General features: G+C 55.5%; 1 protein-coding gene across 1 annotated transcript; it reads left to right on the plus strand.

Annotated features, from left to right (window-relative positions):
• Positions 1-614: 614 nt before the first annotated feature.
• TANGO6 (transport and golgi organization 6 homolog) lies at positions 615-26,145 on the plus strand. The gene is made up of 18 exons (XM_032447146.1): positions 615-645; positions 705-1,420; positions 1,593-1,709; positions 2,311-2,458; positions 2,893-3,017; positions 3,315-3,477; positions 4,030-4,109; positions 6,412-6,524; positions 7,885-8,061; positions 9,285-9,411; positions 9,533-9,712; positions 12,766-12,900; positions 15,297-15,803; positions 15,963-16,020; positions 18,795-18,947; positions 22,119-22,270; positions 24,006-24,119; positions 25,754-26,145. Exons 1-18 carry the CDS (start codon positions 615-617, stop codon positions 25,928-25,930), a joined length of 3,273 nt encoding a protein of 1,090 aa, XP_032303037.1. The 3' UTR covers positions 25,931-26,145.
• Positions 26,146-27,503: the final 1,358 nt, after the last annotated feature.

Here is a 27,503-nt window from a genome sequence, read left to right on the forward strand (position 1 = left end):
GTGTGTACCTCTGCCCTGTGCTGCTTCCTTGGAGTGCTGCAGAGAGATGAGATGGGTTCATATCACAGCCCGTGTTTTCCCAGCACCGTGGGCTGAGGGCAGCACAGCCGTATCTAACAGCACTCAAGGTTTTACTCCCTGCCTGGACAGGAAGGGAGGAGCAGCAGATGGTGCGAAAACTGGACTTGCACCCAAGTGCCTTATCAGAGGAGCTGCACCCTGTGTGTGATACTGTGCCCCACTGACCAGCGTGGGGCTGCAATGCAGGCAGTGCTGCGATCGCTGATGTTTGCCCAGGCCTGTAAGGGCTCTGCTCGCTGCCCTGTAAGGCAATAGAAAGCAGAACACCGCGCCCTGCAGCGCCTGCGTGCATTCAGCCACCAGGGATACAAGCCGAGGACTCGCAGCCATCCCGGTTCCAGCCCCAGCGGAGCAGCTGCTGTGTGTGCTCTGCTTTATCTGTTTGTTTGACATACAAACATCTGGGGGCTGTTTGGCTGCAGCGCTGGGAACTCGCCTCGCCCCGCAGTGCTCCCCCACACACTGATCACAACAAGGTTATTGCAGCTCCAGGGTGAGCCGCTCCTGTCCCGGCTGCAGCCGGTGACACCGGGATGGTGGGAGCCGTGCCGACACACCGGGATGGTGGGAGCCGTGCCGACAGACACACCGTGCGGTGGGAGCCGTGCCGACACGGGGCTAAGATGGCGCCGCCCACCCCGACCTGCCCAAGATGGCGGCTCCAGGCCTCGCCCCGCCCCTCGGCGGCGGCTCCAAGATGGCGCTGTGCGCGGTGGAGCCGTGCCGGGTGCTGCAGGCGCTGGAGCTGCTGCTGGGTCCCGGTCATGACGGCGCTCCGCTGCGGCTGGAGGAGCTGCGGGGCAACGCGGCGCTGCTGGAGGAGCGGCTGCAGGAGGAGCCGGGCTGGGCGGCGCTGCGCGGCTTGAGGGACGCCGTGCTGGGCCGGGCCCCGGCGCTGGCAGCCGGGCTGCGGGACGAGGCCGAGCCGGGCTGGGCCGCAGCGTGCGCGGTGCTGGCGCTGCTGCTGTGCCTGACCGAGCGGCTCGTGGCTCTGTCCGCCGCTCCTCCCTCCCCCGCCGCCGCCCCCGGGGCCGCCCCGCCGCCCGCCGCCGACACGCTGAGCGCGGCGCAGGGCCGGGCGGTGCGAAGGGCGCTGCGGGCCGCGGTGGGGCTGGGGCTGGTCCCGTACCTGCCGCCGGGCGTGGGGCGGCCGCCGGGGCTCCCCGCACCGACACCGTCCCCAAGGGCCGCCCGCGGGACTCGGCTCCGCGCCGCCACCGCCGCCCTGCTGCAGCTGTGCCGGCACAACGCGCTCGGGGTCCCGCTGCTCGCCCAGCACCTCGGGCCGCTCCTCGGCAGCCTCTGCCTGCTGGGACACGGCCCCGCCGCGCTGTGCGAGGTGTGTCCCGGGGTCTGCGGTTCTGGGGCTGGGGATGCTCAGCGTTGCTGTGTCTCAGTGTGAAAGAACAGGTTAAAGCTCTGTTGCACACACGGTGTGGAGCTGGGTGCCCGCTGTGGTTGTGCAGTGCTCACATCCTGCCCTCACCACTTCAGGGTTTGTGTTTTTCCAGGGCCTTTCAGAAGCGGAGCGGGCGCAGAGCCGGGAAGCCCTGCAGCACGTCCTGGACCGTGTCTATCAGCCCCTGGCAGTGCGGGAGCTGCTCATCCTGCAGGGCGGCCCCAAGCAGGTACCAGGCAGCAGAACCTTCTCCTGGTGCTACTTAAGGCCGTTGCCTCTTGTCTTGCATGGGGCAGCTGCTCAACCATGTCCCAGGGTACCTGCAGACAGCAAGGTGTGGGGTTTGTTTAGGCACCTGAAAGGTTTTGCAGCAGTTCTGGTGACACAGAGTTGTCCTGCTGCTGTCTGTGGCCTTTTCAGAGCCCGCCTTATTAGCAGCGGGGAGAAGGATGTGGGCAGTGTTAGCTGGGTTAGCAGCCCAGGAGCAGGACTCACCACTTCTGTCCCCTTCTGTACATTGAACCTGACTCATCCCCTGAGCCCCCGTGTCAGTAATGAGACAGAGCTGCCGCCTGATCCTGGGAGGTTTTAATTAAAGGAGGAAAGCTCTCTATGACAGGATGCTCCCGGGAAGGCTGGTGTCTCTCATTAAGCCTTAATTTGCTTAGTGCCCCTGGATGAAGTGATTTTAAATGTTTCCCAACCTCTGCTCCTATGTGGTATCAAGTCCTGTGGGGCAGGACGCAGGCTGCTTTGCCTGTTAGCGAGGGCTTGCCCACAAATGTGCACTGAGAATTGGCTCCTCAGCTCGCTCCTTTGTTTCCTTTCAGAGTGGTCCTGCTGGGGAAGAAACAAAGCCAGCCCTGGCTCGGTCTCCAGCCTGGCTGCGTCGCCTTTGTGGCCAGCTGCTCTCCGAGCGGCTGATGAGACCCAATGGGCTTCAGGCTGTGGTTCGGGGCATCATGGAGGGAGCTGGCGGTGAGTTGGGTGCTTGGGAGCAGCTCTTCGTTTCCAGGGTTGCAGATTAAACGACTCTAATGATGTGTCTGAGACGATTCATCCCATGGGAAGCCGATATAGGGAACACTTTTGTTAGGCCAAACTGGCTTCTGAGGTGCTTGGATAGATTTTGTTTCTAAACATGGCGATGCTGTTGGACTCCGGCAGCATGAACCATTCAAGCACAGCCTCCCTGTTTTGTTTCTCATACACCGAGATATTTATAGATGTTGTTATCTAGAGTCAGAGGCCTTGGACAATAGTTTTCCCAGGTGTTTCCTGAAAGATGTTTGAGGAGGTTAATAAAATTTAAAAGGCCTTTTTTTTTTGGCCAGAAATGTTTGACTTCAGCCAAAAGCAGCCTTACAGTTTGCAGTCAGGCTGAGCTGACCTTGTCTGTGTGTGTGGGGCAGGTGGCACTGATGCTGAAGCAGCAGCTGTGGACTGGAGAAAATGTGATGTGGTTGCAAAGATCCTGGCTTCCTGCCCTCAGCAGTGCCTGTCCCTGGAGGATTACTACAAACACGTGTGCCCCCAGGTAGGTGCTGCCCTCCACCCTCCGCACAGCCTGCTCATTGCCTGTGAATGCAAAGTAGGAGTGCTCTCAGCACAGTATCTGTGTTATCAGTGCTTGAACATCACCCTTCTTGAGCCTGGCTGCTCACACTGCCTAGAAGCACCTCCTGTGTGTAGGACAGAGAGCTGCTCCTCGGTGCTGGGAGTGTTGTGCCCAATGTGCAATAAAGCAGCGTTGTGGGGGGTGCTCAGTCTCTGCTGTTGGCTGCATGGATCCAGCTGCTACGTTTTGTTCTGGTACCGTGGGCTTTCCTTTCAGATTCTGGACTTACTGCACATCCAGGACAAACTGACAGCGCGGCAGTTCCAGAGAGTGGCCACCACGACGCTGCTCACCATGGCGAAAGAGCACCCTCAGCTGGCAGAGAAGCATCTGCTCCAGCCTCTGCTGGCTCCGCTTCTCCGTTGCTCAGATGCAGCAGGTAACAGCTGGTGAGGGGACATGGTGAGCCCTGGAGCAGGGAAGGATCAGATTTGTCTTTCCACTGGTCTTTGTTTTTCCATCAGGATTTTCTCATGCACTGGTGACTTTGCTACTGAGGGTGCAAGCCCAGCTCTGTTAGTTGTGGTCTATCTAGGTGTCTGTGTGCATTGTGTTTCCTAGCACTTAGCTCATGTTAGTGTGAGGTCAAATAGTGGGGCTTCTGCCAGCTCTCTGACAGCCTCTTCCATTCTGACAGTCTAGTTCTGGTCTTCTGGATGGAAGCCATCAGTTTCCCACACTGACCGAGCAGTTCTTCAAAGTATAATTTGTCAGGGTCTGCTTTGATTTGACTGTAACCTTGCAGAGTTTACAGCAGCACAATGATGTTTAGCATGGCTAATGAGGGCTTGTCTTCTCCCATACTTTCCCCTAATGGAGGGTAAGCAGGAGGATTATCTGTGGGCTTTTTGGTGCTGGCATCAAGGGGCTGACATTTTATTAGGGACTCCTCAGTACGTGCAGGCACTTATTTTTCTCCTCTTTGTTTCAGAAATAGCAGAGGAAGATTTGTCAGCAGGGACAGTGCTGGTGACAGAGGCAGAGCTCAGCAGCTGTGTGGAAGGTAGAGTTGTGTGATCTGGGCTGTGGGGAGATGACAGTGCTGCTCTAGGACTAGGAAGGACTTTGTGCTCTAGGATTGGTGACTTTGTGCTCTAGGACTGGTGACTTTGTGAGCAGTGCAGGGTGTGTGTGTTAGGCCACAGCAAAACAAGCAGCTCAGGCAGTGCTGGTGCTGAAGCAAGGCCTGGAGTTGCACAGAATAACTTTGAATGAAGTACCACACTGGAGGGACTGCAGATCCTCGGTGGATCTGTCCCATGGTGCTGCCATGTCAGTCCCTGGCAAAATCGACGTGTCTCACCTATCAGCATCAGAGGCATGTTGTGATGGGCACCGCAGCTGGTGCCCACTGGGGGTCCTCAGCGGTCCATCTCCTGCTGGTACGAATGGTGGCTCAGGGAATTACAGTGCATCTCCTTCCACTGGGCAAGGTAAAGTGATGAGGGTTAAGTAAGGAAAAACGAGCAGCCTGCTTTGCAGGGACCTTTCTAGCCTGACCTCGTGACGTGGATTTCTATGTGCGTGATGTTAATTTTAAAACCTGTGGGTGTGTAATCCATCAGCAGCTGTTGCTGGGTGTCCTGCAGCGTTGTTTGCTGATCTGCCTTTGGGAGCTGCTCGTGGCACAGGACCGTGCCTGGGGGCAGTGATCTATCCTCAGTGCTGCTCTGTGCAGCACAGGGGGCTGTTGGAGCTTGGCAGCTGTTTGCCTGGTGCTTGGGTCTCTGATCAGGTTCTGGGGCTTGGGGATGGCTCAACAAAATTGACAGAAACATGGGCCTTGTTGCAGAAGGGCTGGTTGCAGTCTGGTTTCATCAGTAACAGATCCCTTTCCATGTTAGAGGAGATGTCTTATGGGCCAGACATTGTATGTGTAGCACCTGTAGCTCCTTCCAGCAAGGATTATTAGGATTATTGCCTTTGATGTTGGTAGAGAGCATCTCCATCTCTGTGGCACCAATCTATTCCCCACTGGAAAATGCTTCTGTCCACGTAGAAGGGGTCCCTTGCAGCACAGTGGCACAGATCTGAGCTCTGGTGTTGGAGGGAGAGATGTTGTCTCATGGAAGACCAGGGCTGTTTGATGAGGACCACTTCTAAAACCTCCACTCGTGCCTCCTTTTCCCATCAGTGTTACCAGTACTGTGCTGCCTGACAGCAGCTGGACACTTTCCAGCAGTGAAGGACATCTCAAGCCCAGGAATTCAAGAAGTGGGTGACTGGCTTACTGGCATGCCCCTAGGCAGCCTAAGCTCTTAAATGCCGTGATTGTTGTAGTATTTTGTGTACTAATGATCTGTTGCAACTAGCTGGCAGGCAGAGACCAGTCTGGAGGGCTGCTCTGTGGCTGCTGCTCACAATGAGAATGCTGCTGGAGTTTGGGGCGGATCCCTGCTTAATGGCACAGTGCTTTAGACCTGACAGCAGTGAGATTAGTGATGGAGGCTCCAGCCTGCCATTTGTGGGGGTTTCTTCCCTAGCAAATGTCATTTGATGCGGAGTGGGAAACCATCCTTTAGGCTTCATCAGGGAGGCTTTGTGTTCAAAAGGTTCTGGTGAGGAAAGGTGGCTCCGTGGGGATTAGGGAAGTCAAAACATTGGTTTGCATCAGTACAGCAGGACGAGAATTACCAAGACACTGTCCTTCCTAGTGCTATACCTGGGCTGTCACAGAGCCCCATTGCTGTATCCCCAGCGGACGGGAAGTATAGGGAGCGCTCTGTTAAAAGGACAACATCTTCTGAGCTGGTAGTCATGTGGAGAATAAGAAGAGGCTGCTTTTTCCTGCTCTTTGAGCAGCAGCAGGAATTGTGTGTAGTGCCCAGGTAGCAGCTGGCTGAGGGTGCTTCCAGTGGTTCAGAAAGGTACTATTTGAAGCAGAGGGCAGGAATGTGGTCCTACTGCATCCTCCAAGCCCGATCAGTATAGCACACCTCAGCTCCCACTAGAGACCGATCTTTGTATTTGGGATTTGGCTCTGAATGCAATTTCCTTAAGATATGCTGACTCAAAGGTGTCTATTGCATCTCTCTATAGCTTGTGACCTGACCCCTAAGCAGCATCCTTCCTGAGTTTGCTGCAGTGTTCCTGCAGCTTGGAACCCTGCTGTGTTTAAGTAAATGCTGAGAGAAAGATGGTGCTGGAAGCTGCTTTTAATGCAGGATATACATAATCAGGGAGGATGGGCTGAAAGAAGTGGAGGCTGTAAACACTGTGCCATGCCCTCTGGTGTCATTGCAGATATACCTTCTGTCCCCCTTTGGCCATCCCTCAAGAGTTTGACACTTCATGTGCCCTTCTCTCTCTGTAGGTATACGTGGTTGGGAATGACAGCTCCAGCCTGCTTCTGAGATCCTTGCAGTCAGTCCTGGGAGTGGTTTTCTCCCTCTATTCCTTTGCCAAGCAGAATGTGTCATACTTACGGTAAGGGAGGATTGTGCACAGCTTCTTCTGGGGTTTTGTTTCTCCTTATTGCCTGGCTCTAAAGTGCATGCTCTACATGGATGCTTATAGAAGTGGAGACCAATTTTCTTACCCTGAAAAGCTTATTAAAAACAGGCAGTAGCCACAGGCCTAGGCATGGTGCATGACCTTACTGTGCCCAGGGAGTCAGTTCTTGTCTTCACTTTTGTCTTCCCTGAAGCCCAGGTGTTTGGGCAGGTGTGCCCTGTGGGAGCCCTGCTTACCTCACTGCAGTGTGCAGCAAGGGCAGCCCAGCCCCAAGACAGGGCTGGTAATGCCAGGACTTGGCTGGGTGTTGTAAGGATCTGAGGGGGTGGATTAGAAAGTAAAATATATTTTTGCTACATGGGATCATTTTTCCAGTGCATGTGGGACCTGCCTCTTGGCAACTGTCACTTGCGCTGTGCCCAGCTCCCCCATGACTGATATGCAATGGTGAACATTGCATATGTTGGCTGTGCTGGCAGTGGTAGTGGTCACCAGGTGTTGTCTGTCCTCTCCCTGTTCTCCTCCCAGGCTTTTCCTGGGCTGCTCTGACTTTGGGCCATTCTAGTACCTGTGTTTCTGGTGGGTTTACATTGATGCCTTCATGGTACTGGCACGTGGGTACTGGAGGTTTCCCCTATAAGGTCTGTGCTATTATTAAAGACTTCATTAATCACTTCAAAGAGTAGCGAGTGCTGTGGCAAGTTCTCAGAACAAGCCAAGTGAGCACTGCTGCTGGGTGAGCAGTCACTGTTAGCTTCTCTCTCTACACAGGAATTTGGCAGGGGTGATGAAAACCACAGCTGCCTGGAAGCGTTCAAGTTTCCAGACCCCTGGCACAGCACTGCTACTCAATCTCATTAACCTGCATCTTCACTTGGCAGGGGTTTCCGTGCCACCTTATAGTGCTCCCTGTCTCCTTCCTCTTTCTTGGCATGGCTGACAGCTCTGAGCTTTGTCAGATTGGCATGAAGCATCGCGTGCAGCATACTGAGACTGCGTGTGAGTGGCTGTCCTTGTACAAACACACTGTTCAGACAGAGTGCTCTCTGCTTGGCTGGGCTGAAATCTTGGAGGGCCTACATTCTTCCATCTGTGAATACTAGAATGACAGAATGTACTGCTGAGCTCCTCTTTAAATGGACGCAAATGCCTTCAGTTCTAGGCAGATCTCTCCTCCCAGAGCATCCCAAGGAGAGTCTGTGCTCACTGCAGAGTATTCATGCTTTTCCCTTTGTTCTCAGACACGCCGTCACGTTGCAGTGTTGCTGCGCGCTGCAGGGAGGGCTACAGCGGGCAGCAGAAGGTCACCATTGCTTTGTCTCTGTCCCTGCAGCTCCCGGTGCCAGGAGGTGCTGCTGTGGTTCCTGGAGAAGTCAGAGAGGGAGACTTCGCTGTGTGTGCTGGAGGGCTGCGTGGGGTTGGCCAGCAATGTGCGCCGCCTCCACCCGCACTGCTGCTTCTGTGTGGGCAGTGAGGGCGGCGTGGCTGTCGCAGTGGAGGAACCCATCAGGTAAGGGCTGCTGGGGCATGTGAGTGTAAGTGCCCCACATCACCCAGCACCCAGGGCCTTTTCTAGGGATGTGAGGCTGGCAATGCTGTCCCCACTGGTCTCGTTCAGCAGGCAGGTGAGCGGTCAGGCTGTATGCACCAGCTTGGTGGTTCCGCAGTGCAGTGCCCTGGCTGTCAGCACGGCAAACCAGCACAGTCTGAGCATTAGCACACACTCACTGTGTGCCTCAGAGTCCCAGGACTGGGCTGTTGAGTGTCTGGGTAGGGGACGTGCACCATCAGTCCCAGCACACTGCAGACACCTATTCCACATTCAGCCTGTCTGCCTGTGGCCAACCACGTTTGTATGGAGCTGGTGGAATCCCTCAGGCACAGGTGGCACCGTCACAGCAAGGACTCAGTGATGCCAGAGTACCTGAGCCAGGAACCAAACCCCCCTCCTGCTCTTGCAGATGGCCTTTGTATATAGAGTCAGAGCATGGCCATGTGGTGAATAAATGACAGCCATTAGGCTCCAGCTATGCAACTGAGGGCTGCTCAGCCCCTGTTCACTTCAAATAGAGGCAGCAATGTTGTGTGGCACATGTGAGCACAGAGTAGCGGTACCCAGCACACAGAGCACACAGCTCCTGCCAGCACTGTCTGCTGCAGGGGTGTGTCAGCAGCTGCAGGTGCCCATTTCACTACAAGTGTAACAAAACCCCATAGAAATGTGCTCATTCTGGTTTCATTTCAATCTTTTCCTGACCTGAATTAGAAGAAGGTCTGCCTTGGGGTTTGCACTGTTTAAACTGAATGTAATTTAAAATTATTCCTTAATGGCTATGCCTCTGTCTGTTCTGACTGTGTCTGCTATGACTGCTGCATGAATTAACTAGTGCTAGGGTAGTATGGTTGCATTGAATGTGTGTTTTGTGCTGATGGTTTCTGTTAATGTTATTCTTTTAATGAATGTAGGTTAATTAATAAGCTGAGTGTGTGATCATGTAGACCAGATGAACTCAGCAGTAGTTGGGTTTGCTGCCTCCAGGCACACACTTTCTGGTTGTGCCCCAAAACTCAGGCTGTCCATGGAGAGGTGCTGAGGGTGATGCAGTGTACAGGCTGCCCCTTGGGTGGCATGTGTGGGACTTATTCCCTCTGCTTCCTATGACTGGGGACACAACAAACTCAGCTTGTCCTGTTACTGTTACTGGCTTTCACAAGTATAGAAATCTATTTCAGTGATGAAGATGAGGCCCTTTACCAGAAGGTTTCCTTGGAGCAATGCCACGTGGAGAGTTTAGTGGAGCTGCTGTCTCACTGCCAGCAGAGTGGCCTGGCCGGAGACTTCTTCATCCACTGCCTGAAGGTGAGAGCTTTGGTGGGGGAGCATCCCTGGGGATGGCTTCCCTGGGGCAGGTAGCAAAGGGGCTGTGATGCACCTGGATGTGGTTTGCTGTGTCCAACCTCACCTTGCTTCTTCCCATCAGGCACTGACACATGTGGCTGCGGAGGATGAGGCAGTGACGAGCTGTGGTGCTGTGGCTGGACGGAGCCTCCTGGAGCTGGAGCAGCACAGTGCTGGGCAGGAGAGGAAGCTGCTGGTCCTGCAGCTCGTGGCCACACTGTGTGAGAGCGTCTCAGACACTGTGTTCACCAACATTGCTCAGGTGGGTGATGGTAAAGTCCTGGGGGAGCAGCAGCTGGGGCACGTAGCATGGCACTCAGTGCCCCTGGGTTCTAGGTACAGAATTGCTGAGAAACAGCAGGAGAAAACTAGAATGTGACCAAGAAAAGCAGTTCACTGAGTCAGTTGTGAGAGGCTGAACAAAACGCCATCCTGTGCTGTATCAGCAGGGAGGAGAGTAAGTTGCAGATGCAGGAAGGAGCAGCCAGCAGATGTTTTTATGGCTGTGTATTGAAAACCAAGAGAATAGGTCATAAAAATTCCAAATTTTCATGGTTTTTTGAGTAAAATTCACTTCCCAAAATTTAGCAAAACTTGAAGACATCTACACTGGGCAGGCTTTTCCAGCAAGTGCATGCTGTGTGTCTATGTAGTGGTGCCAGTTCTTTTGGCACATCTCTACAGCGACCTCCAGCAGTTGCTGCAGCTGTGCCCCAACCTGGCAAGAGGCTCCGGGTGCGCAGTGTGGTACAGACGTCATATTGTGTCCCCTCTCCCTTGTCAGCATGTTGGCTGCTCGTGGCATTGCTCTGGTGCAACCCACCTGTACTGAGTGGGGTGCCCTGTTGTCAAGACTGGCCTAACCATGGTCATGCTCTTGTAGATGTCTTCCTGAACAAGTAGCTGTAAAATGTATTAATTATTGTAAATTCAAAGGATTGTTAGAATGTGGTGCTTTGTCACCCCTGAGCCCACACTGCAGTGGCACTGAAGGAGATTCCTATCCTGCACCTGGCTTTGTTGTGCACCAAGGCAATGCTTAACCAGCTGCTTTGCATGTTTAACTTCCTCATCCTGTTCTTTTTAAACTCAATGACCTGATTACACTGGTTGTTACCTATGACTTCCTGAAGCAGAGCAGGTCACTTCTTGCACAGCTTTTCTCACTTTTCTTTTTGGAACAATGGCATTTCTTGTGCTGTGCCCCGTGGTGGCAGAGCAGTGACGGTGGTGGTTGCTGCAACACCCAGCTCAGCCTGGCACCAGCAATGTGCCTGCACCCTCCTTAACCCACAGGCCTGAGCATTGCCAGCTCTGCTGTCCAAGTCAAAACTTGGGAGGGGGGCTTTGCTGAGTTTCTGGATCCAGCAGGTCTGGTGTAAAAAGAAGCAACCAAAAAAAAAGTGCAGACAAAAAAGCCATTATACTTCAACCTACAAGTAAACACTGGGGGTCATATTTCAAGGACCAGCCCCTCAGGTTCAAACAGGCAGCTGCATAGCTGTGTTCTTAAGCATTTTCTGCAGCACATGGTTCCTTAGGGGGTTTTGTTCTTGCTGCAGCTGCTTTGCAGTGTGTAACTGTGTAGAACGGAATGAGAGCAAGTAGGATCTCTCCATATGGGGCCTGAGCCCAGAGATGGAGGTTGGAGGCAGCTGTGGACCCCCTCAGTTGCACATTTATTCTCCATTTTCCCCCTCACAGTTGAGTTTGATGAGGTTGATTTGATTTCCTTGGTGTGGCACTGTTAATGCAGTGTGGTCTCCTGCATAAAACAGAAACGTCACCCAGCATTTCATCTTCCAGGCTTTTATTTTTTACCCTTCTAGATGTTAGTGTTTCTTTAATTTTTGGTATTATAGTGTATAGATTGCTTGTATGGGACATTGCTCTTTTTGCATTGAGTGTAGTTTCAACCCATTCAGTTTGTGGGTCGCTATTTTATGAGAGCAATTGCTAACGCCTGGTTTTTGCTCTTGCCTGTTTATTTTTTTCATTCTTGCTGTTTAACAGCACGTTTCTTGGTCCTATTAGTCCAGGAGGTACCTGTGCCTCTCAGAGCCAACCTCCTGCTCTCTGCTGCAATAGAGGATGTAATGAAGATGGCATTGCTCGGCTTTTTGAGCCCTTGCAATGAGGATTATGTTTTACACACGGTACCTGCTGTGCTGGCAGGAGGCTGGTAGCATGGGGAGCTGCTGTAGTAGTGCCTTGCTGCTCCCTTGCTTTGTTTCCAAAGGAGGAGCTACTCCAAAGGGCTCCTCTCGTTTTGCAGCAAGTGTGTTAAGCAGTGGTAACTGCTAATTCATGTTTTTCCCACCGTGAATGAGCACCCAGCTCCCACTGCAGTCAACAAGTTCACCCAGAGCAGACAAAGGAAAAGAAGTATTAATTTCAAGCTCCATTAGAAACGCAGGAAGCCTGTGGGATCAAAGATCTTGGTGCCAAGTGTTGAGAAGGCCAAAGTCAGCCAAGCGAGATCATCACTGGCTTGGAGAGAAAACACTGTGAGAAAATCACCAAGTGTGACACACACACACACACACACACACGGTGAATGGGCTGTGTTGAGTGCCAGCTGTGTGTGCAGCACATGATATCTGATACTGGGTTTGTCTTTCTCCTGTTGCGGAGCCCTTTGGTACACCAAATTGGGGCTGTTGCCAGTCTGCAAAGCTCAAACTTTTCTCCAGCACAACTTGCAGGGACCTCTCACATTTCCCCCTACTTGTCTCTATCCCCTTTGCTCCCTCTTAGCCCTATTTTGCTCCCCAGCATCTTCCCATGCAACAGCCTTGTTTTTCCAGCTTGGGCAGAGGCATCCAGCCCTGCGGCAGCCAGTCTGCTGTGACTGTTTATGGGCCAGGCTGTCAGCACCTTTCTGCTTCAGCTTTGTTTGCTGTGTCTCAGGAAGTGGATGGTAGCATTGGATTTTAGGTCTCATGTTTCACAAATACTGGTTTCCTCCCTCCAAGGGAGGGCTGTGGGGGAGAGGAGAGGAGCTCCGAGCCTGGCTGCCTCTCCCCATGTGGTGCTTCTCCCTGTGAATTTCATCTGCTGGTTCAGAGGGCAGGACTGAGGGCTGTGCTGGTGTCTGGGTCTGGGGAATGGCATTGGTTTTGGACTCAAACATGTCTACCAGCAGAGCCCCAGTATGCTGCATTCCTGTTGCAGATGGGCTTCATCAGGATCCTGGCTGGCCCCCAGCTCTCCATGGCTCCCTGGCGAGGCTGGCATTACAATAGCTCCTTGCTGGGGCTGATTGGGAATGCCGGGGCCACCTCCCTTCCTAACCGTTCTCCCATCCATTGGCAGGTGGAGGAGTTCGTGGCCATCACACTTCAGCGGGCGTGCGTCAGCCTGGCCCGGGGCCGCAGCACAGCAGTGGAAGCACAGACCCTGAGCATGGCCATGGGGCTGGTGGCTGCCATGCTTGGCGGAGCTGTGCAGGTGAGCAGATGTGGGGCAAGCCCTGTGTCCAGGCACAGTTTGTCACTGGGCAGATGGAGGTGATGCTGACCCCACTGGGATACGTTAGGTTTGGGTTTCCTGAATACCGTTTGTGTACATGCATTGCGTGCTTCCTGGGAGCACAGCCAAGGGTCCCTTGCCAGCATGGCACTCAGAGCCCAGCTGGCGTGAGCCCTGGGATCCTTGCCACACTCTTTATGGTCCTAGTTATCTCTTTCGGAAGCACTGGCCTGCCCACACATGTGTGTGCTGCTTTGGGTCCTGCTGGCATTCAGGAGCCACTTCCTACTATTTGCTTTGTTCGTTTAACCAAGCTCTTTACAGTGCCATGTGTTCCTAATGAGAAAGCAGCCAAACAAAAGGTTGTGTGCTCTTAGCAAGGTGAGGGGGTGGAACCCAGTGAGCCCTGCAGGTGTGCCTGCAGGCTTCATGTGCTGCTGCTTGGAGGGTGATGCCTGTCCCATCATCTTCATGTGCTGCTGGCTGCAGTGTCCTGGACACAGTGCTGTTTCAGTGTGGGAAGAGGCATAGAAATGCTCATTGTTCATCCAAAATCTGCTTCCTAAAGATTCTGGTGGAGCACTGGCATCACAGTCTCCTTACGTTATCATCTTCTGCACCCCTACATATCTACGTGCTCTGTCTGAGCATGGTGAACCTCTCCATGTAGGCTGCACCATTCTGGAAAATCCTCTGTAAAAGCTGTGGGTTTGTGGTGTCAGCCAGCACTGCAGAGTGCTAATGTTCATTAGCACCGCGAAGCCATTGTACTTACTTCACTGAGCAGTCAGCTGCTTCATCCCTGGGCTTGCCCAAAGGAAAATTGAGACATTAATGGAAGAAGATGATTTATTGTCTTAATAGCAGCGTTCCTAGAATTGGGAAAAGGGACATTTAATTAAAAAGCAAACATGGCGTGCTCACAAATAAGGGGAGAACAAGTAGTGTCCTACAATTAGAGCAAGAGCAAAAAGCAGTTCTCATGTAATTAATGAGCATATTGTGGCAGTTGATGTGCAGGAAGAGGAGGTGCAAAGCCGCCCATAGGGTCCTGGCCTGGGGCCTTGCCTTCGCCTGGCCCCTAGCGTTGCATTTTCATGTGCAGCCCTGGGGCTAAATTGAGTGCTCAGCGTGGGGCTGGAGGGTTTGCCTGAGGCTGTTGAGGGGCCATAGCACCCCCGTACTCCATTGGCCTGGCTGCAGAAATGCGAAGCCTGGAGCTGGTTCTGGTCCAGGCAGCCCCTGCCTCGCTGGTGGTCCCAGAGCAGCCTTAATGGGCCCCCTCCTAGGCCAGACCCTGCTCCCTCCTCTTCTTAATGGAAGCGACTTAACATGGCCAGTGGATTGAATGAAAAAGGTTTCCCAGGGCAGCTGGTGCTGGAAGCAGCAGGAGTGGCTGCAAAGCTGTTTGTTTTTGAATGGCCAAGTGGGGTTTTTTTGTTGCTTTTTTTTTTTTTGTCTTTACATAATCATCCAAATGCTCCCCTGAAACCTCCGGTAAAGCTTTGCTTTTCACTCCTTAGCGGCGCAGCTTTTCCTCCTGGGATCTAGCAATTCAATCCTAAATCCAGGTTAGGGCAGGAACTTCTCCCCAGCCCCCAGGGCTGCGTGCTGTGCCAGCAAACCCTGCCGGGCTGCCTGGCACGTTGCAACCGCCTGCGTGCTGCTTCCTTCAGGGGATTGCAGCTTTGGCAGGGCAGCAAGAGTGCTGTGGGATGAGCAGAGCTATCGGTGCCAGGCCTGGGCTTAGCATCAGGGCCAAGCATCTATCTTTGTGAAGTGCTTGTGGCTCCCGGTGTTTGGGGTGCTGCTTGGTGCAGGGATGAGGAGGTGTCCTTGGGAGCTCCTGCAGCGCCTGCCCTGCCTGCTGCTTTCTCACCTTCTCCCCTGACACACTGTTCATTCTCAGCTGGGAAAGCTACCATGTAACATAGTGCACAAAGTGTTTTATTTCCCAGCAGAGAATTCTGCTCTGTTGGAGCTCTGTACAATGAGCTTATTGAGGTGGTATCAGAGAGGGAGGGCGCTGCAATTGATACGTTTGCTGCTAACCTGGGATTTCACTTTGCAGGCACAAAGTAGCTGGGGCAGTGCAACAGATCCCTGCTGTGTGCACTGAGATGTGATGCCCTGGTCACCAGATCTTGGGGTGGGGCAGCCCTCAGTGCTCAGCAGCCCCACTCTCCTGCAGGGCTACCGAGATGCCACCAGCACCGTACAGCTCCCCCTGCCAAAGTCTCACAACATATTTAACCCCAGAGTACGACGCCTCCTGCCCCCAGCTCACCCCTCACTAGCATCGTGAGGGAGCAACCCCGTGCCAGCGTGAGCCCCTTGTTACAATGGTGCCAATGCTGCTTTTCCCTTCCTTGCAGCTGAAGTCGAGTGACTTTGCTGTCCTGAAGCGGCTGCTGCCCTTGCTGGAGGAGGTGTCCTGCACCCACCCTGACCCCGTCATCCAGGAGCTGGCTGCAGACCTACGCATCGCCATCTGCACTCACGGCGCCTTCTCCGCTGAGACAGTTGACACTGCAGCTGAGAGCGTGCTGGGGAAAAAGCTGGGGCCAGGCAGGACAGAAGCTGGCGCAGCCTCTTGCCAAAGCCCAGGAGCTGGTGGGTCACTGCCGCAGCACGGCCATGGCTGCAGCTGCCCCTTGGCTCCCAGAGAGAGTGAAGAGCAGACTGTGCATGGGAAGCCCTCTGCTGCAGGTCCTGCTGCAGCCCCAAGTGCTGAGAGTTCAGCCCCAGCTCAGCTCCGTGAGCTGCTTCTATCAGCCTACGACCCCCAGGTTCCTGTCCGGGCAGCTGCCCTACGAAGTCTTTCCAGCCTGATAACGCAGAGGGACCCGGAGGCACTTCAGATTCAAGAGAAAATCCTACAGGTACAGGGTCTTCGTACCATCACCATCCCCTGTGACAAAAGCATGGGGTGGATGGTGAAGCTTGTGGGCAGAACAGCTGGCAGCACCCACTTTGTGTCAGTGCTCGGCTGCTGCAGGGCTCCAGCTGCTGGTAACAAATCTGCTGCTTGATCTTCACAGGTTTTCCTAGAAAACGTGCAGCACGAGGACTCCTTTGTTTACCTTTCTGCCATTCAAGGTGAGCAACTCATGACCTGGGGGAGGGCAGCTGTGTAGCGCTGGGGAGTGACAGCACTGTGTGCAAGTGGCAGTGCCGCATCTGTACGTGGTGCTATGCTTTGTGTGGTCTGTATGGCAGTGCTGTGTGGATGGGCTGGGAGCTGAGAGAGCACAGCCCCCTGTGCCAGACCTTCCCAGGGACCTCAGTGTTACTAGGAGTGGGATATCTAGAGCTTGGGCATTTCCCTGGGCTCTGCTCCTATGTCCTGAAGCTGGTGAGTGCCGTCTCCTGGGCCTCATCTAGCTGGAGCTCTCCTCGTGCTTAGTCAATGGGTAATTAGTTAATTTACTGTCTGATTTAACTGCTAATGTGCACAGACCACAAGTGTGCATCCTCAGTAGAGCTGCAAGTGCAGAGGTGAGGGTGCCCAGCACAGGTTCCTCAGCAGGAGCTGAGTGCTGTCCCTGCACCAAGTCCGTGCTTCTGGCACCAAATCTATGCAGGCAGGAACTGGGGCTGGGAATACTTGGTGCTGGCACTGCACTGCCGTTCTTGTAGAGCCCAGGCTGCATGATAGCTGGAGCAGGGGCTTGGAGGAGGAAGCTCTGCATGCCTGGAGCTCCCTCACAGCTGGGCCCCCAGCCCTGCTGCTTCCCTGCAGACCCCTGGGACTTGGCCTGTTCATCATTCAGCTATTCCCTGTGCTGCTTTTCTAATGTGGCACTGGGCTGACTGCAGTGATCTGCATGGAGGAGCTTCCAAACCCAGATGTGGTTTAGGTGTCTGTGTAATGGGCTGCCTTTTCAGATTGCTGTCTCGTGTGTGTGTGTGAAGTAGCAGAGGTAATTTGGAAGTTGTTCCCTAAACATAACCGGAGCCCTTGGGAGACCCCAAGCAATCTGCAAGCTTGGCATGGCTGAAATGGGAGAGGAAACTGTTGGCAGGATTGGGTTTGCGCTGGAGGCAGAGCTGGTGGGCAGGCAGCTCGGCTCTGTGAGCTGGGGACAGGAAGAGGGTGCACTGCCCCTGTGTCTCCACTGCACTCGAGTAGGTAACCTTCAAACCTATTTGGAAAGCGATCTTATCAATATGCTTCCCTCTCCATGCCTGTATGGTCTTGAGCAGGATGGGTTTGTCCTTGCCCTGCAGGTGAAATAGAAATGCAGGCTGAAATATTCCCCAAGTGATTAATATACGGTGTGCAGCTGCCTCTGTGTTTCGCAGCCCGGCTATGGCTGTGATTAACCCTGACGCAGTTCCCTGTGGTGGTGACTCACCGTGTGCTGTGCTGGCACCTGCACTGTACTGTAGGGTGCTGTGCCATGCTGTGCCACACGTGAGGATAGAGAGCAGCAGGAGAGGCACCAATGGTGCTCGGGGCTCCCGCTGTGCCTGCAGGGCACACAGAACTCACACAGTTCTGCTGCTGGGAGCCGGCTGCTGCAGGGGTGCAGATGGGAACCACGGCACCGGGTGCACACATGGCTGATGCTGGAGGAGAGGTCGCTGCCCCTCTGGATGTGCCTGGACTTGTGGGTGGTAACTCATGCTGCCTTGTGATAACTGAGGAACTGGGTTGGAGGTGAAGGTTCCTGGAGGGCAGGAGAGCTGGATCCGGGCTCACTCTCAGCCCTCGCTCTGACTCAGTTTTTGGCACAGTCAAATTCTGCCATTCGCGTTTCCCTGGAGAGCAGCTGCCTTTCCCCATCCCAGTGCCACGGCCATAGAAGTGCCTGCATGCAGGAGCCTCGGTGCTGGAGGAGCCCTGCACAGAGCCAGTCTCTGGGCTGCACAAGAGGAGAGGGCACAGTCCAGACTGGGCTCTGGGAATCGCACCCAAGTGGTGCCCAGCATCATGCCCAGCCCGCTGCTTGCTGTGGTGGTGTCTTGCAGAGGGTGATGTCTGGCTTGTTCTGTAGACACTGGGTCAATGAATATTAACCAGCAGTAATTAGCGGACACCTGCTGCCAACTGTTATTTATCTTTCAGTTTGGCATCCAGCTTATTCTACGCTGGGCTCTTGGTGGTTTGGCTTTGTGCAGAGGGGGCTACACGATACGCTTTGCTGAGCATGCAGGGCACAACATGCTTGTTTGTGCAGAATTCATGTTCAGCCTGGGCATACCTGCAAGCCAAAACCCAGCAATGCTGAGCAAGCAGTGAGACCTGGGGGTCATTTACTCAGGAGGGATTCCTGCAAGGAGCCTAAAACATACCACAATATCCTTTGCATCTCCCAAAGCACGTCTGGGAGCTGGAGGGGTGGTGGCACCTGTCCCACACTGGTTCCCCCCACACATGGCCCCATCAGTTTGGTTTTATCACCTGCAGCTGCTGCTCCTGGCCAGGAGTGGCATCTCTGAGGAGCAGGCTGTCACCTGGCCTTGCATAGCACACAGGCATTGCTTGGCTTCCTGCCTTTTGCTGGAATGCTTCACCCTTTCCCTGGCCATCACTGTCTCACCTATAATGGATTTTGGGTCTGTGCCTTTTTGAGAGTGAAATCCTGGGGTTTTTCCTCCTTCCTTCCTGCTGAGGAGCTCTGGCACCGACCTGGCTGTGGGACTGGGCCTGATAGCAGCATGGGATAGGGCTCACTGCAATGCAGAGCCACAGTGGGTGCTGCTCAGTCTGGTGTGGCCACCAGCCTGTATCAGCCATTCCTGTTGCAGTGGAGGCAGGAGACCAGCACACATCACCGGTACCTGGCTGCACATGGAGTGCCACCCGCATGTGTGCCATCTTCCTGCTCAACCCTGGACCATCCTTCCCAATCCTTTTTGAATTCCAGGTGCTGCCCTGCTGTCCAGTGAGTACCCAGAGCAGATCCTGCCCGTCCTGCTGACCCGCTACGGGTGTCCTGTCCAGGGCACAGAGGACACAGCAGCTGCTGTGACCAGGATGAAGCTGGGCGAGGTGCTGATGCGTGTCACTCGGGCGCTGGGTGAGTCCTTGGCTGCTCTCTTCTCCCACTAGGATGCTGTAAAGCCCTTGCAGGATGCTGCAGGACACTGCTCTCCTGTCCTTCCCCCACCTCAAACACATAGAGCTTTTTGCTGTCCTGAAGCAGGTGCAGGATTGGATTGGGGTATTTGAAAGCTCAGGCTGTGGGTCCCTGCTGTATGTGATATCACTTAGGATATTAGCAAATGGGGCTGAACCCACTGTGGGCATGGTTAGGCTGAAGGTACCCATGCAGAACTAGGGGCAGAGGGGTAATCTGGGAAGCACTGCTGGGAAAATAAGCCCAAGGCTTTGGTGTGTTGCTCAAAGGCCTGGAATTCTTTGGAAAACCCCATCCGCCTGCATACAGGATGGATGGAGCGGGTCCCCAGGGCCTCCCAGCCTTCATCCTGCCTGGGGGACATGGCCTGACAGGAGCTGGGATCCTGCCCCAACACCGGGAGCTTCCCAGCTGAACCCCAAGGGCAGGAGTGGGGGTGCGGATCCCACAGCCATTCCCCCTCACCCTCAGCAGCCAATGCTGGGATTGGAGAACACTGGGAAGCGCCTGGACATGTAGGGCTGAGGGATGAAAGCTGGATGAGGCCTTCCCGGCAGCTGCTGTTGGGACATGTCCTAAAACGCCTTGTGCTTCTCCCGTGGAGATGAGGCTGATGAGAGCAGGCTGTTGGTGTTCCCAGGGCACAAAGGGAAGGAGGAAGCTGCTGTCCCTGCTGCTGTGGGGCTGCCAGCAGCCCCGTCCCATAGGGGATGAGCTGTGCCCTTCCAGCCCCACGTCTTCCTGTTGAGGTGTCAGGCTGGAGAGGAACGTAGGCAGCACTGGGGCTGCAGCCAGCCCCCAGCTTGGCAGCCAGCCCTCACACCGTTCCCACTGGTATCTGCCAGCACGGTGGCAGCTCTGTGCCACCCTTCTTCCTGGGAACCTGGGGACAAGGTGCAACCTGCCCAGTCTTCCTGCTAATCAGTCCAATCTGTTGCTGCCCGTAATGGTCGCACTGTAAGGAAATGCTCCTATCCAGGACTCCGAGGCCACAACAAATCTCTGCACAGTGCCCCGAGCCCTCCCTGCTCTGATCCCCCAGCTCAGGTATCCCCCACTGGCTTCCATTCTCAAAGCATGCAGCATGGTCCACACTGCCTTGCCCAGCATGGCTGCACGGGACAGCAGTGGCTTGTTCAGGCAGAACAGTGACTGTATGCCCCGGAGTCCTGCTGCAATAAAAAAGGAAGAGAAATCTTCCCATGCGGGGAACTGCTGCCATGTGCTGAGCTGGTGTGGATTTGAAGTGTGGTGGTGGAGCTGGGCAGGGGCACGTGCTGCTGTGCTCTCCAACAGAGTGACAGCAACCTGCACTCCCTGCCCAGTGCCTCCTGGCTTTGGTTGTGCTCAAGGTGTGCTGAATTTAGTTGTGCATTAAGCCAGCAGTGGTGCCAGATGGAGAAACATCTGTGTGCATCTGCCCCGTGCAGGGGAGGGCTGATAGGGCAGAAAGCATCACAGCTCCTGGCCTGTCTCATTGCTGCCAGCAGCTCCTCCGTCCTCCCTCCTCACTGCGGGAACCATCTCTTGGCTCTAGGCATGAGCAGCAATTGGCAAAGGGCCCTTTCTTTTAAGATAATAACATAATTGCGCTGCAGTGTGTCAGGGTTTTATTCTGCTCATAGCTCGTTTGGATCCTTCAAAGATACTTTTTCCTTTAAAGATGCCTCCTCATGTAGCAGGGGGGCGGGAGCTATGCTTGCAGGTACAGGGAGCTCAACCAGGATCCCAGCCAGGATCTCAGGTGTGGAGGTGCGAGGAGGATCAGACAGAGGGCTGCACTGCCCACAGCCAAGGCCCCAAGGGGAGGGCTGGGTGAGGGGTGCACTTGGGGTGTGCGCATGGCAAGGCTGAGCCTTGGCATGGCCAGTGCAGGAGCACTTTTGCATCGCCCATCTCCAGCACGGCCCCAGCCCTTTGTGCCAGGGCTGAGCAGTGCCAGCATGGCCCCAAGCAGCCTCCTCTTGGGGACTGAGCATGGGCACAGCCTGAAGCGCTACTGGCAGCGAGCGGCTGGTGCGGCACCACGGGGCTCTCCTCCCTGCAGCGGCGCCTTTGCTGTGGGCTGTGCTGTGTCCTGGCACGCCTGTGTATTTATAGAACAAATTGCACCGAGTTGTTTTTGTTGCAAAGCTTCATGTGTTTGAGATGGAGAATTTATCTGGTGCTTCCAGAAGTGCTTTGCTTTCTGGCACTGTAGTGATTCATTGCTTTCCTGCTGCTGCCTTGTGCCCAGGGACCGCTGCACATCCCTCTTGTCCCCATCCCTCTTGTCCCCATCCCTCTTGTCCCCATCCCTCTTGTCCCCATCCCTCTTGTCCCCATCCCTCTTGTCCTCATCCCTCTTGTCCCCATCCCTCTCTGCTGCTGCTTGCTGTGCTACCAGAGTGGTGCCTACATAGTATTGATGGGAGGACTGGGGAGGACATCAAGGCAGCGTGGCCATAATCATAGGTTATCCCCATGTGCCGAGCATTGGTTTCCTCATTTATCCCAAATACCTCCTCAGGTTAATCCTTATCAAAGCAGTCTCTGCTCAATGGGAACTGCTCTTGCAAGAAGGTGCCCTCGCATTTGGGAGCATTTCGGGCTGCTGTTCTAAGCATCTTTCTGCACTGGTTAATTGTGCATGCAGGTCACTGGCTGCACGCTCAGTGTTCCTAATTAGCTGGCTCACACCTCCCTGTGTCTGTGTGTGCTAATTGGGTGTGGGCTCTGCGCATTGAGTGATGTGAGAATTTGGGCCTTCACACTCTATTTTATTTGTTTGTAGCATGTCACCTATTTGAAAGGCTCAGCGGCAGACTGGGGGAGTTTGTGGTGCTCTGAGCAGCCCCAGACAAAGATCTGTGAGTTCCCAGCAGCACGGTGGGTCACCATTAGGGGTCTGTCTGCAGCGTGCTCTGAGCATGGTTCACTGTGCTGGGCAGAAAGCATTGCCCTGGGTGTTACATCCAGCCATTCTGTGTGATGCAGAGCTGAGGGGGTGGTGCTGCTCTGAGCAGTGCTGGGAGCAAGCTCTAGTGCAGGATGGGGCTCCTGCATCTCCTTGCGGTCAAAACACTGCACCATCTGGCACTGCCACAACCCATGTTCTGCTCTCTCTTGCAGGGGATATGGTCATCAAGCACCGGGAGCCCCTGATCCACGCCTTCTTGCGGGGAGCGCGGGACCCAGACAGCACATTGCGTGCCAGCAGCCTCTCCAACCTGGGGGAGCTGTGCCAGAGACTCGGCTTCCAGCTGGGCTCTGTCATCCACGAGGTATCAGCTCCCTCTCCAACAGTCACTGTCACTTTCTGCTTCCCACTGCTTGGGGACGGAGATGGTCCATCTGGGCAGGGGCTGTGCTGGGTGCAGGGCCTAAAGCCAGGGTCTGGTGGGGGCAGAGGCTGGGGGCAGCACTGAAGCCCCATCGGCCCCAGGGGCATCCTCCTGGGGGGTGTTAATGAGGGTGGTTCATCAGCTGCTGGCAGAGTCACTGCTGGGGGCACAGCAGCATGGTTTTGTTCACTGCTTACTGTGGGAGAGGATGTGAATGATATTTGCTGCTATTAGAGTGTGAAAGTCATTCATTCTGAAGCAAGTGCTTGGGAAATTCTAGCACTGAAAGCTCCTTAAATAGCTTAAAATGTCTCTTGTGATGGGAAATGATAGACAGCCCCAAGGAAACACAGCAGTTTCTTCTCCTCCCATAGCCATCTCACTACAGTCCTCAAGGCATGCTTTGTACCTGCCAGAGGCACCTCCTCCCCTTTAATGAAGCCTCATTATCCCTCTGCTTACTACTGATGGGGAGAGCTCTGTGCCCACAGGAGTGCGATGGCAGCGGCCCCCAGCCCTTGCTCGGATGGGTGCCATGGGGTGAGGTGTGCAAAGCTGTGGGTGCTGCAGGGCCTGTATGGGGCCAGTCTGCATCTGTGCATCTCGAGAGCTGTGCCCCCATGCCCTGCAGCTGCCATGAGGGCTCAGCAGCTGTGCCAGTGCAGGGCTGGAGGGAATGCAAAGCACAGACACTGAGCTCCGTTTTTTTTCCCCTGAGTTCCCTCTTGCTGCTCACGCATCAATTGGGTAATGACAGCATTTGATGAGATGCCAATGCACCACACATGCAGCTATTTCAGGAACGCGCTCTTTCTGCTAATTCTCCCTGCTGTCACTGGGTGTTTAATTAGGTTCCTTCAACTCCACTTTTTCTTAAAGCTCTGAAAGACGTCTGTCTGCACTACGCTCCCCTGGCAGAGGGAGGTGCTCAGTGCTCTGCAGGCAGTGGGGCTCGGTGCTTCCAGGGCAGCACAACCCTTTGGCAGCAGGGTTTCCCTGCGGGCTTTTAAGGACACTGTGTGTCACCCGGGAGCACACTGCAGTCCCGCTGGGCTCGGTGCCCTCTGACGTGGGTGAGCTTTGCAGAGGGACTGGCGCTGCCTCCCTCACCTGCTGCCATGCTCAGGGTGACAGCTGACAGCCGGCACGGTGCCAGCATCAGCTGCACCACTCACCCTGGCGCTCATAATGCCAGATGCTCTGCACAATTTGCAGCAGTTCCCATTTTTGCTGCAGAAGTCCATCCCCCTGTTTCAGTGCTCTGCACCGTTGCAGTGAGGCAGACGGTTTGCCTGCAGCTCTGCAGCTGGAAGGAGAAGAGCGCAGGGCTGCATCCTCTTCTTGGCTCAGGAAAAGCCTCTGTGCTTTGTTACTGATGATGAATTTCCATCCTGAGTGTGTGACTCACCACTGCTCTGCTCTGCAGCCCACTGACCACAAGCAGAGCCTGTCCCAGCCCCAAGCAAAGCGCCCCAACTCTTGGTGAGCTGCTGCTGCTGCCCAGCTACAGAGCAGCAGTGCATATAGAGCAGAATTGCTGAAGGATGGAAGTGCTGGGAGGGTTTTCCATCCCCATCCACCAGCCTCAGGCCATAAGCTGAGTATCAGAACCACATGCTGTCCCCACCAGGCCACCCTGTGTGCCCGTGCTGATCTCCCTGTGCCATCCTCACAGGTGTCCTCCTGTTTGACGGCCATCGCTAAAACAGACCCTGAGGCGGAGGTGAGGAGGGCGGCCGTGCACGTGGTGGTGCTGCTGCTGCGGGGGCTCAGCAAGAAGGCAACTGAGGTGAGTCCATTCCCACAGCATGGAGCTCCTCGGGGGTGTCACCCGCCCCAGTGACAAGGAGGGCAGCAGGGAGGGGGCTGGGGGTGCACATGGGATGAACTTCCTTCTCCAGGCTGTTCCCCTCGAACTGGGGGTGCCCCCCACCAGGGGCTGTCACATCCAGCACCACCTCCACTCATGGTGGTTGCGCTCGCCCTGAGGGCCCCCTCCTGCCCCACAGTGCCTCCCAGCTTCCTGGCTGCAGTGTGTGGAGCAGCTGCAGCAAGTTAAGAGAAAATGAACTGAGCTATAATTACCTGAGCAGCTGCAGGCTCTGTGCCTGCATTATTGCTGATTCTGGTGTGAGCAGCAGCGTGTGCTGTGCTCCTGGTGGGAACAGCCTGGAGAGGGCTGGGCTGGGTGCACCGACTCATCCTCTTATAAAAAGTGCTCTCAGCACCAGCACAGCCAGCAGCAGGAACAGCCCAGTTCAGCACAGTGACAGCCCCTCACTGCAATTGTTTCTGTTTCCTTATCTCCTGTTTCTTCGCACCAAAGCTGCCCTTTTTCTTTATTCCCCCCATTCTCATCCTTCCTGCGGTGGGAGTGCGCAGAGCAGTTCTGGAAAAGGCCAGAGCAGCTCAGGATTGTTGTGCAGCCATGTGGGGACACACCAGTCCCCGGTGCATTATCTGCCAGTGCAGACATGCAGCACATCCACCATAGGACACGAGTGGGCTGGGGATACTGATAGCCCCTCCAGCTCCAGGGCCCAAGCTGAGGGCTGTAAGGACACAGACATGTGACGCAGTGATGTTTTTGCATCACAGCCTTGACTTGCTTCATCTTCCCCAAGCCACACAGAGCATCTTCCGCTCGTGACTCCTCCTGAGCCCATGTCTGCTTGTCTCAACAAACCAGCAGCCTCAGAACCTCTGCCAGGTGCTGCCTGTGGGTGTTTGGTGCCAGTGTCTGTGTGCCGTGTGCTCAACCACTGAGGAGTAACCAGCACAGTATCCTCCTTCCTGGGGCAGAGGGGACATGATGACAAGCAATGCTGGGTCCTGGGAAGCTGTGGGAAGTTGCCCTTGGAGCCCTGGTGATGGATACTTTGACCTGGAAAGGATCAGGTTTCCTAAGGTCATTGTTGCCTTCCTCCCTCCTTCCCAGCAGTGAGCATGTTGGGATTCAGTTCCTAGGAAGGAAGCAGACGGTTCCCCATTGGAATCCCCAGCAGCTCTGCTTCCTGCAGTGCCCCTCTGCAGGCAGTGACTCTGTGGCCCACGCTGCCTCCTGCAGCTGCCAGGTCACTGGGGCTGCTCATGGGGCCCCATGGGTGCTGCTCTCTCCCGGGACTTGGTGCTGCAGTCTGGTGGTTGTCCTCACCCACTGTACCCACTGGGTTTGCTGCCGGGGCTGCCCAGCTTGCACCCATCTCCTGCATCCTTGCAGGGATCTGGGGGCTTGGGGAGATCATGCAGTGCTGCGTGTGGAGAAACTGAGTCATGTGAAGGGAGTGTTGTGAATCAGCAGTGCAACAGGGCCATGTCCTGGTGCTGGCCAGGTGGATGGGGCACCTGCCGTGCACTGTTTGGGGCCCACCCCAGGTGCTGATGAGGCCCCTGTGGGTTCTGACTGTTGTCCTCTCTCCCCAGGTGCTGCAGGATGTGCTGCGGGACCTGTACCGCCTGCTGAAGCACGTGGTGGCAGCTGAGCCCGATGGCACGACCGTGCTGCACGCCCAGCTGGCACTGGAGGAGCTGGACACGGCGATGAGGAGCGTCCTCTTCCCTCCGCAGGTGCTGGAGAAGAAGATCGTGGTGCTGCCATAGCGGGTGCTGGGAGCCATTCCCTGCAAAAAGCCACTTTTCCTGCTCTGGTGCTGTGTGAATTTGCTCCCTGGAGGAGACATGTTTGCTGTGCCCTCAGGCTGCCTTCAGCAGGTGTCAGCCATGGTGAAACCACAGCGGTGCTGAGGGCATGGAGCATCTCCAGTGCCCCTCGGCTGGGGCAGAACGGGGGTGTGAGATTAAAAGGAGAAACCTTCTGCTGTGTGTTGTCTGTTTCTGGGAGCCGTACAATGCCCTCATGCCATCTCAGCCATGAGACACATGGAGAGCCCCTGCCTGCTGTGGGATTTGGGTGTCCACCCCTGGGGTCAAGAGACTTTTAGGGGCTAAGGAAAAAGATATCTGGAAGGAGCAGCTGAATCAGACTCAAAACATGATTTTCCCCATATCTGAGTGATTTTCCCAGGAGAGAAGAGGGAAATGGAGATGGTGTTGCCAAGCTCCTGTACCCCACCTGCACTGGAACCCTTCATCTGCTTATCTGATAGTGCAAAGGACCTGCACTGTACCTCCTCTGTGCTGAGGGGGCTGCAGGGCCTCGCGGTGCACCAGTGTTTGGGGCATCCCAGCACCGGGGTCACCCCTCTCCCTCTGTCGGGGCAGCCCCCAGGGGTTCCACAGTGAGGGGACACCCCAAACCTGCAGCATCACTGCACCCCCTGGGCAGGGCGGGTGAACAGGGCAGGGGGCTGCAGGATCACAGCGGGGTCCCTGGGGGGTCCGTCACCCTGCAGCTGGGGGTGCGTGGTGCTGCTGCGCCACAGCCCTGCGAGGTTGGGGTACCGGGCTGCATCCCCACCCCCAGCAAAGCCACCAGCACCGTGCTGTGCTGAGCTGAGCTGAGCTGAGCTGGGTGCGTGCGTGGCCGGGAGCGCATTGTCCTCGTTGTCGGTCGGGCGCTGCTCTGCGCTCTCAGCTGCCAGCCGGTGCCGGTGTCGGGCTGCGGGCGCACGCCGGGATGCTGCCGTACCGGCTGTGCTTTGCCAGGGCCTGGAGCAGACGGCCAGAGGAAGGGTTTGAATGAGAAGTCTGTATTAATGCGGCTCCCTGGGCGTCTGGCTGCAATTCTGCCACTGCAAACAAGGAGATTTCTGTGCCGGAGGAGGAGGAAATTTTATTTATACCTTGGGAAGCACTTGTGCGAGGAGAGCACCCGGGAGCTGCGATCGCACTGAAAGGTAACGGGGCCGCAGCGTAACCCCAGCGCTGGGCACCTGCAGCGGGGTGGGGGGCTGCGCCCTCCTGTCCCCGTCCCTTCCCACCCACCCGCGGTGCCGGGACACCCCACGCCCCGTGTCCCAGCAGCAGGGACGTAGATGTGACCGTTTGGTGCCACGTGGGAACCCGACAGCGGCGCGGGGGTCTCCGCTCATCCCTGCCCCACCGAGCGCGTGGGACCCCCGGGGTCTGCCCAGGGAGCGTCCCCCTGGAGGGCGGCACCGAGCCCCGCACCCAGCCTGGGAGGAACCCAAAAGTGCGGGATCTGAGCCCAAGGAGGAAAGGCTGCGGCTCGGCAGGGTCCGTGTCGGGGCTGGCAGTGCCCGGCCGTCAGCCT

The sequence above is a fragment of the Coturnix japonica genome, chromosome 11, assembly GCF_001577835.2.
Source record: "Coturnix japonica isolate 7356 chromosome 11, Coturnix japonica 2.1, whole genome shotgun sequence".
NCBI classification, from domain to species: Eukaryota; Metazoa; Chordata; class Aves; order Galliformes; family Phasianidae; genus Coturnix; species Coturnix japonica.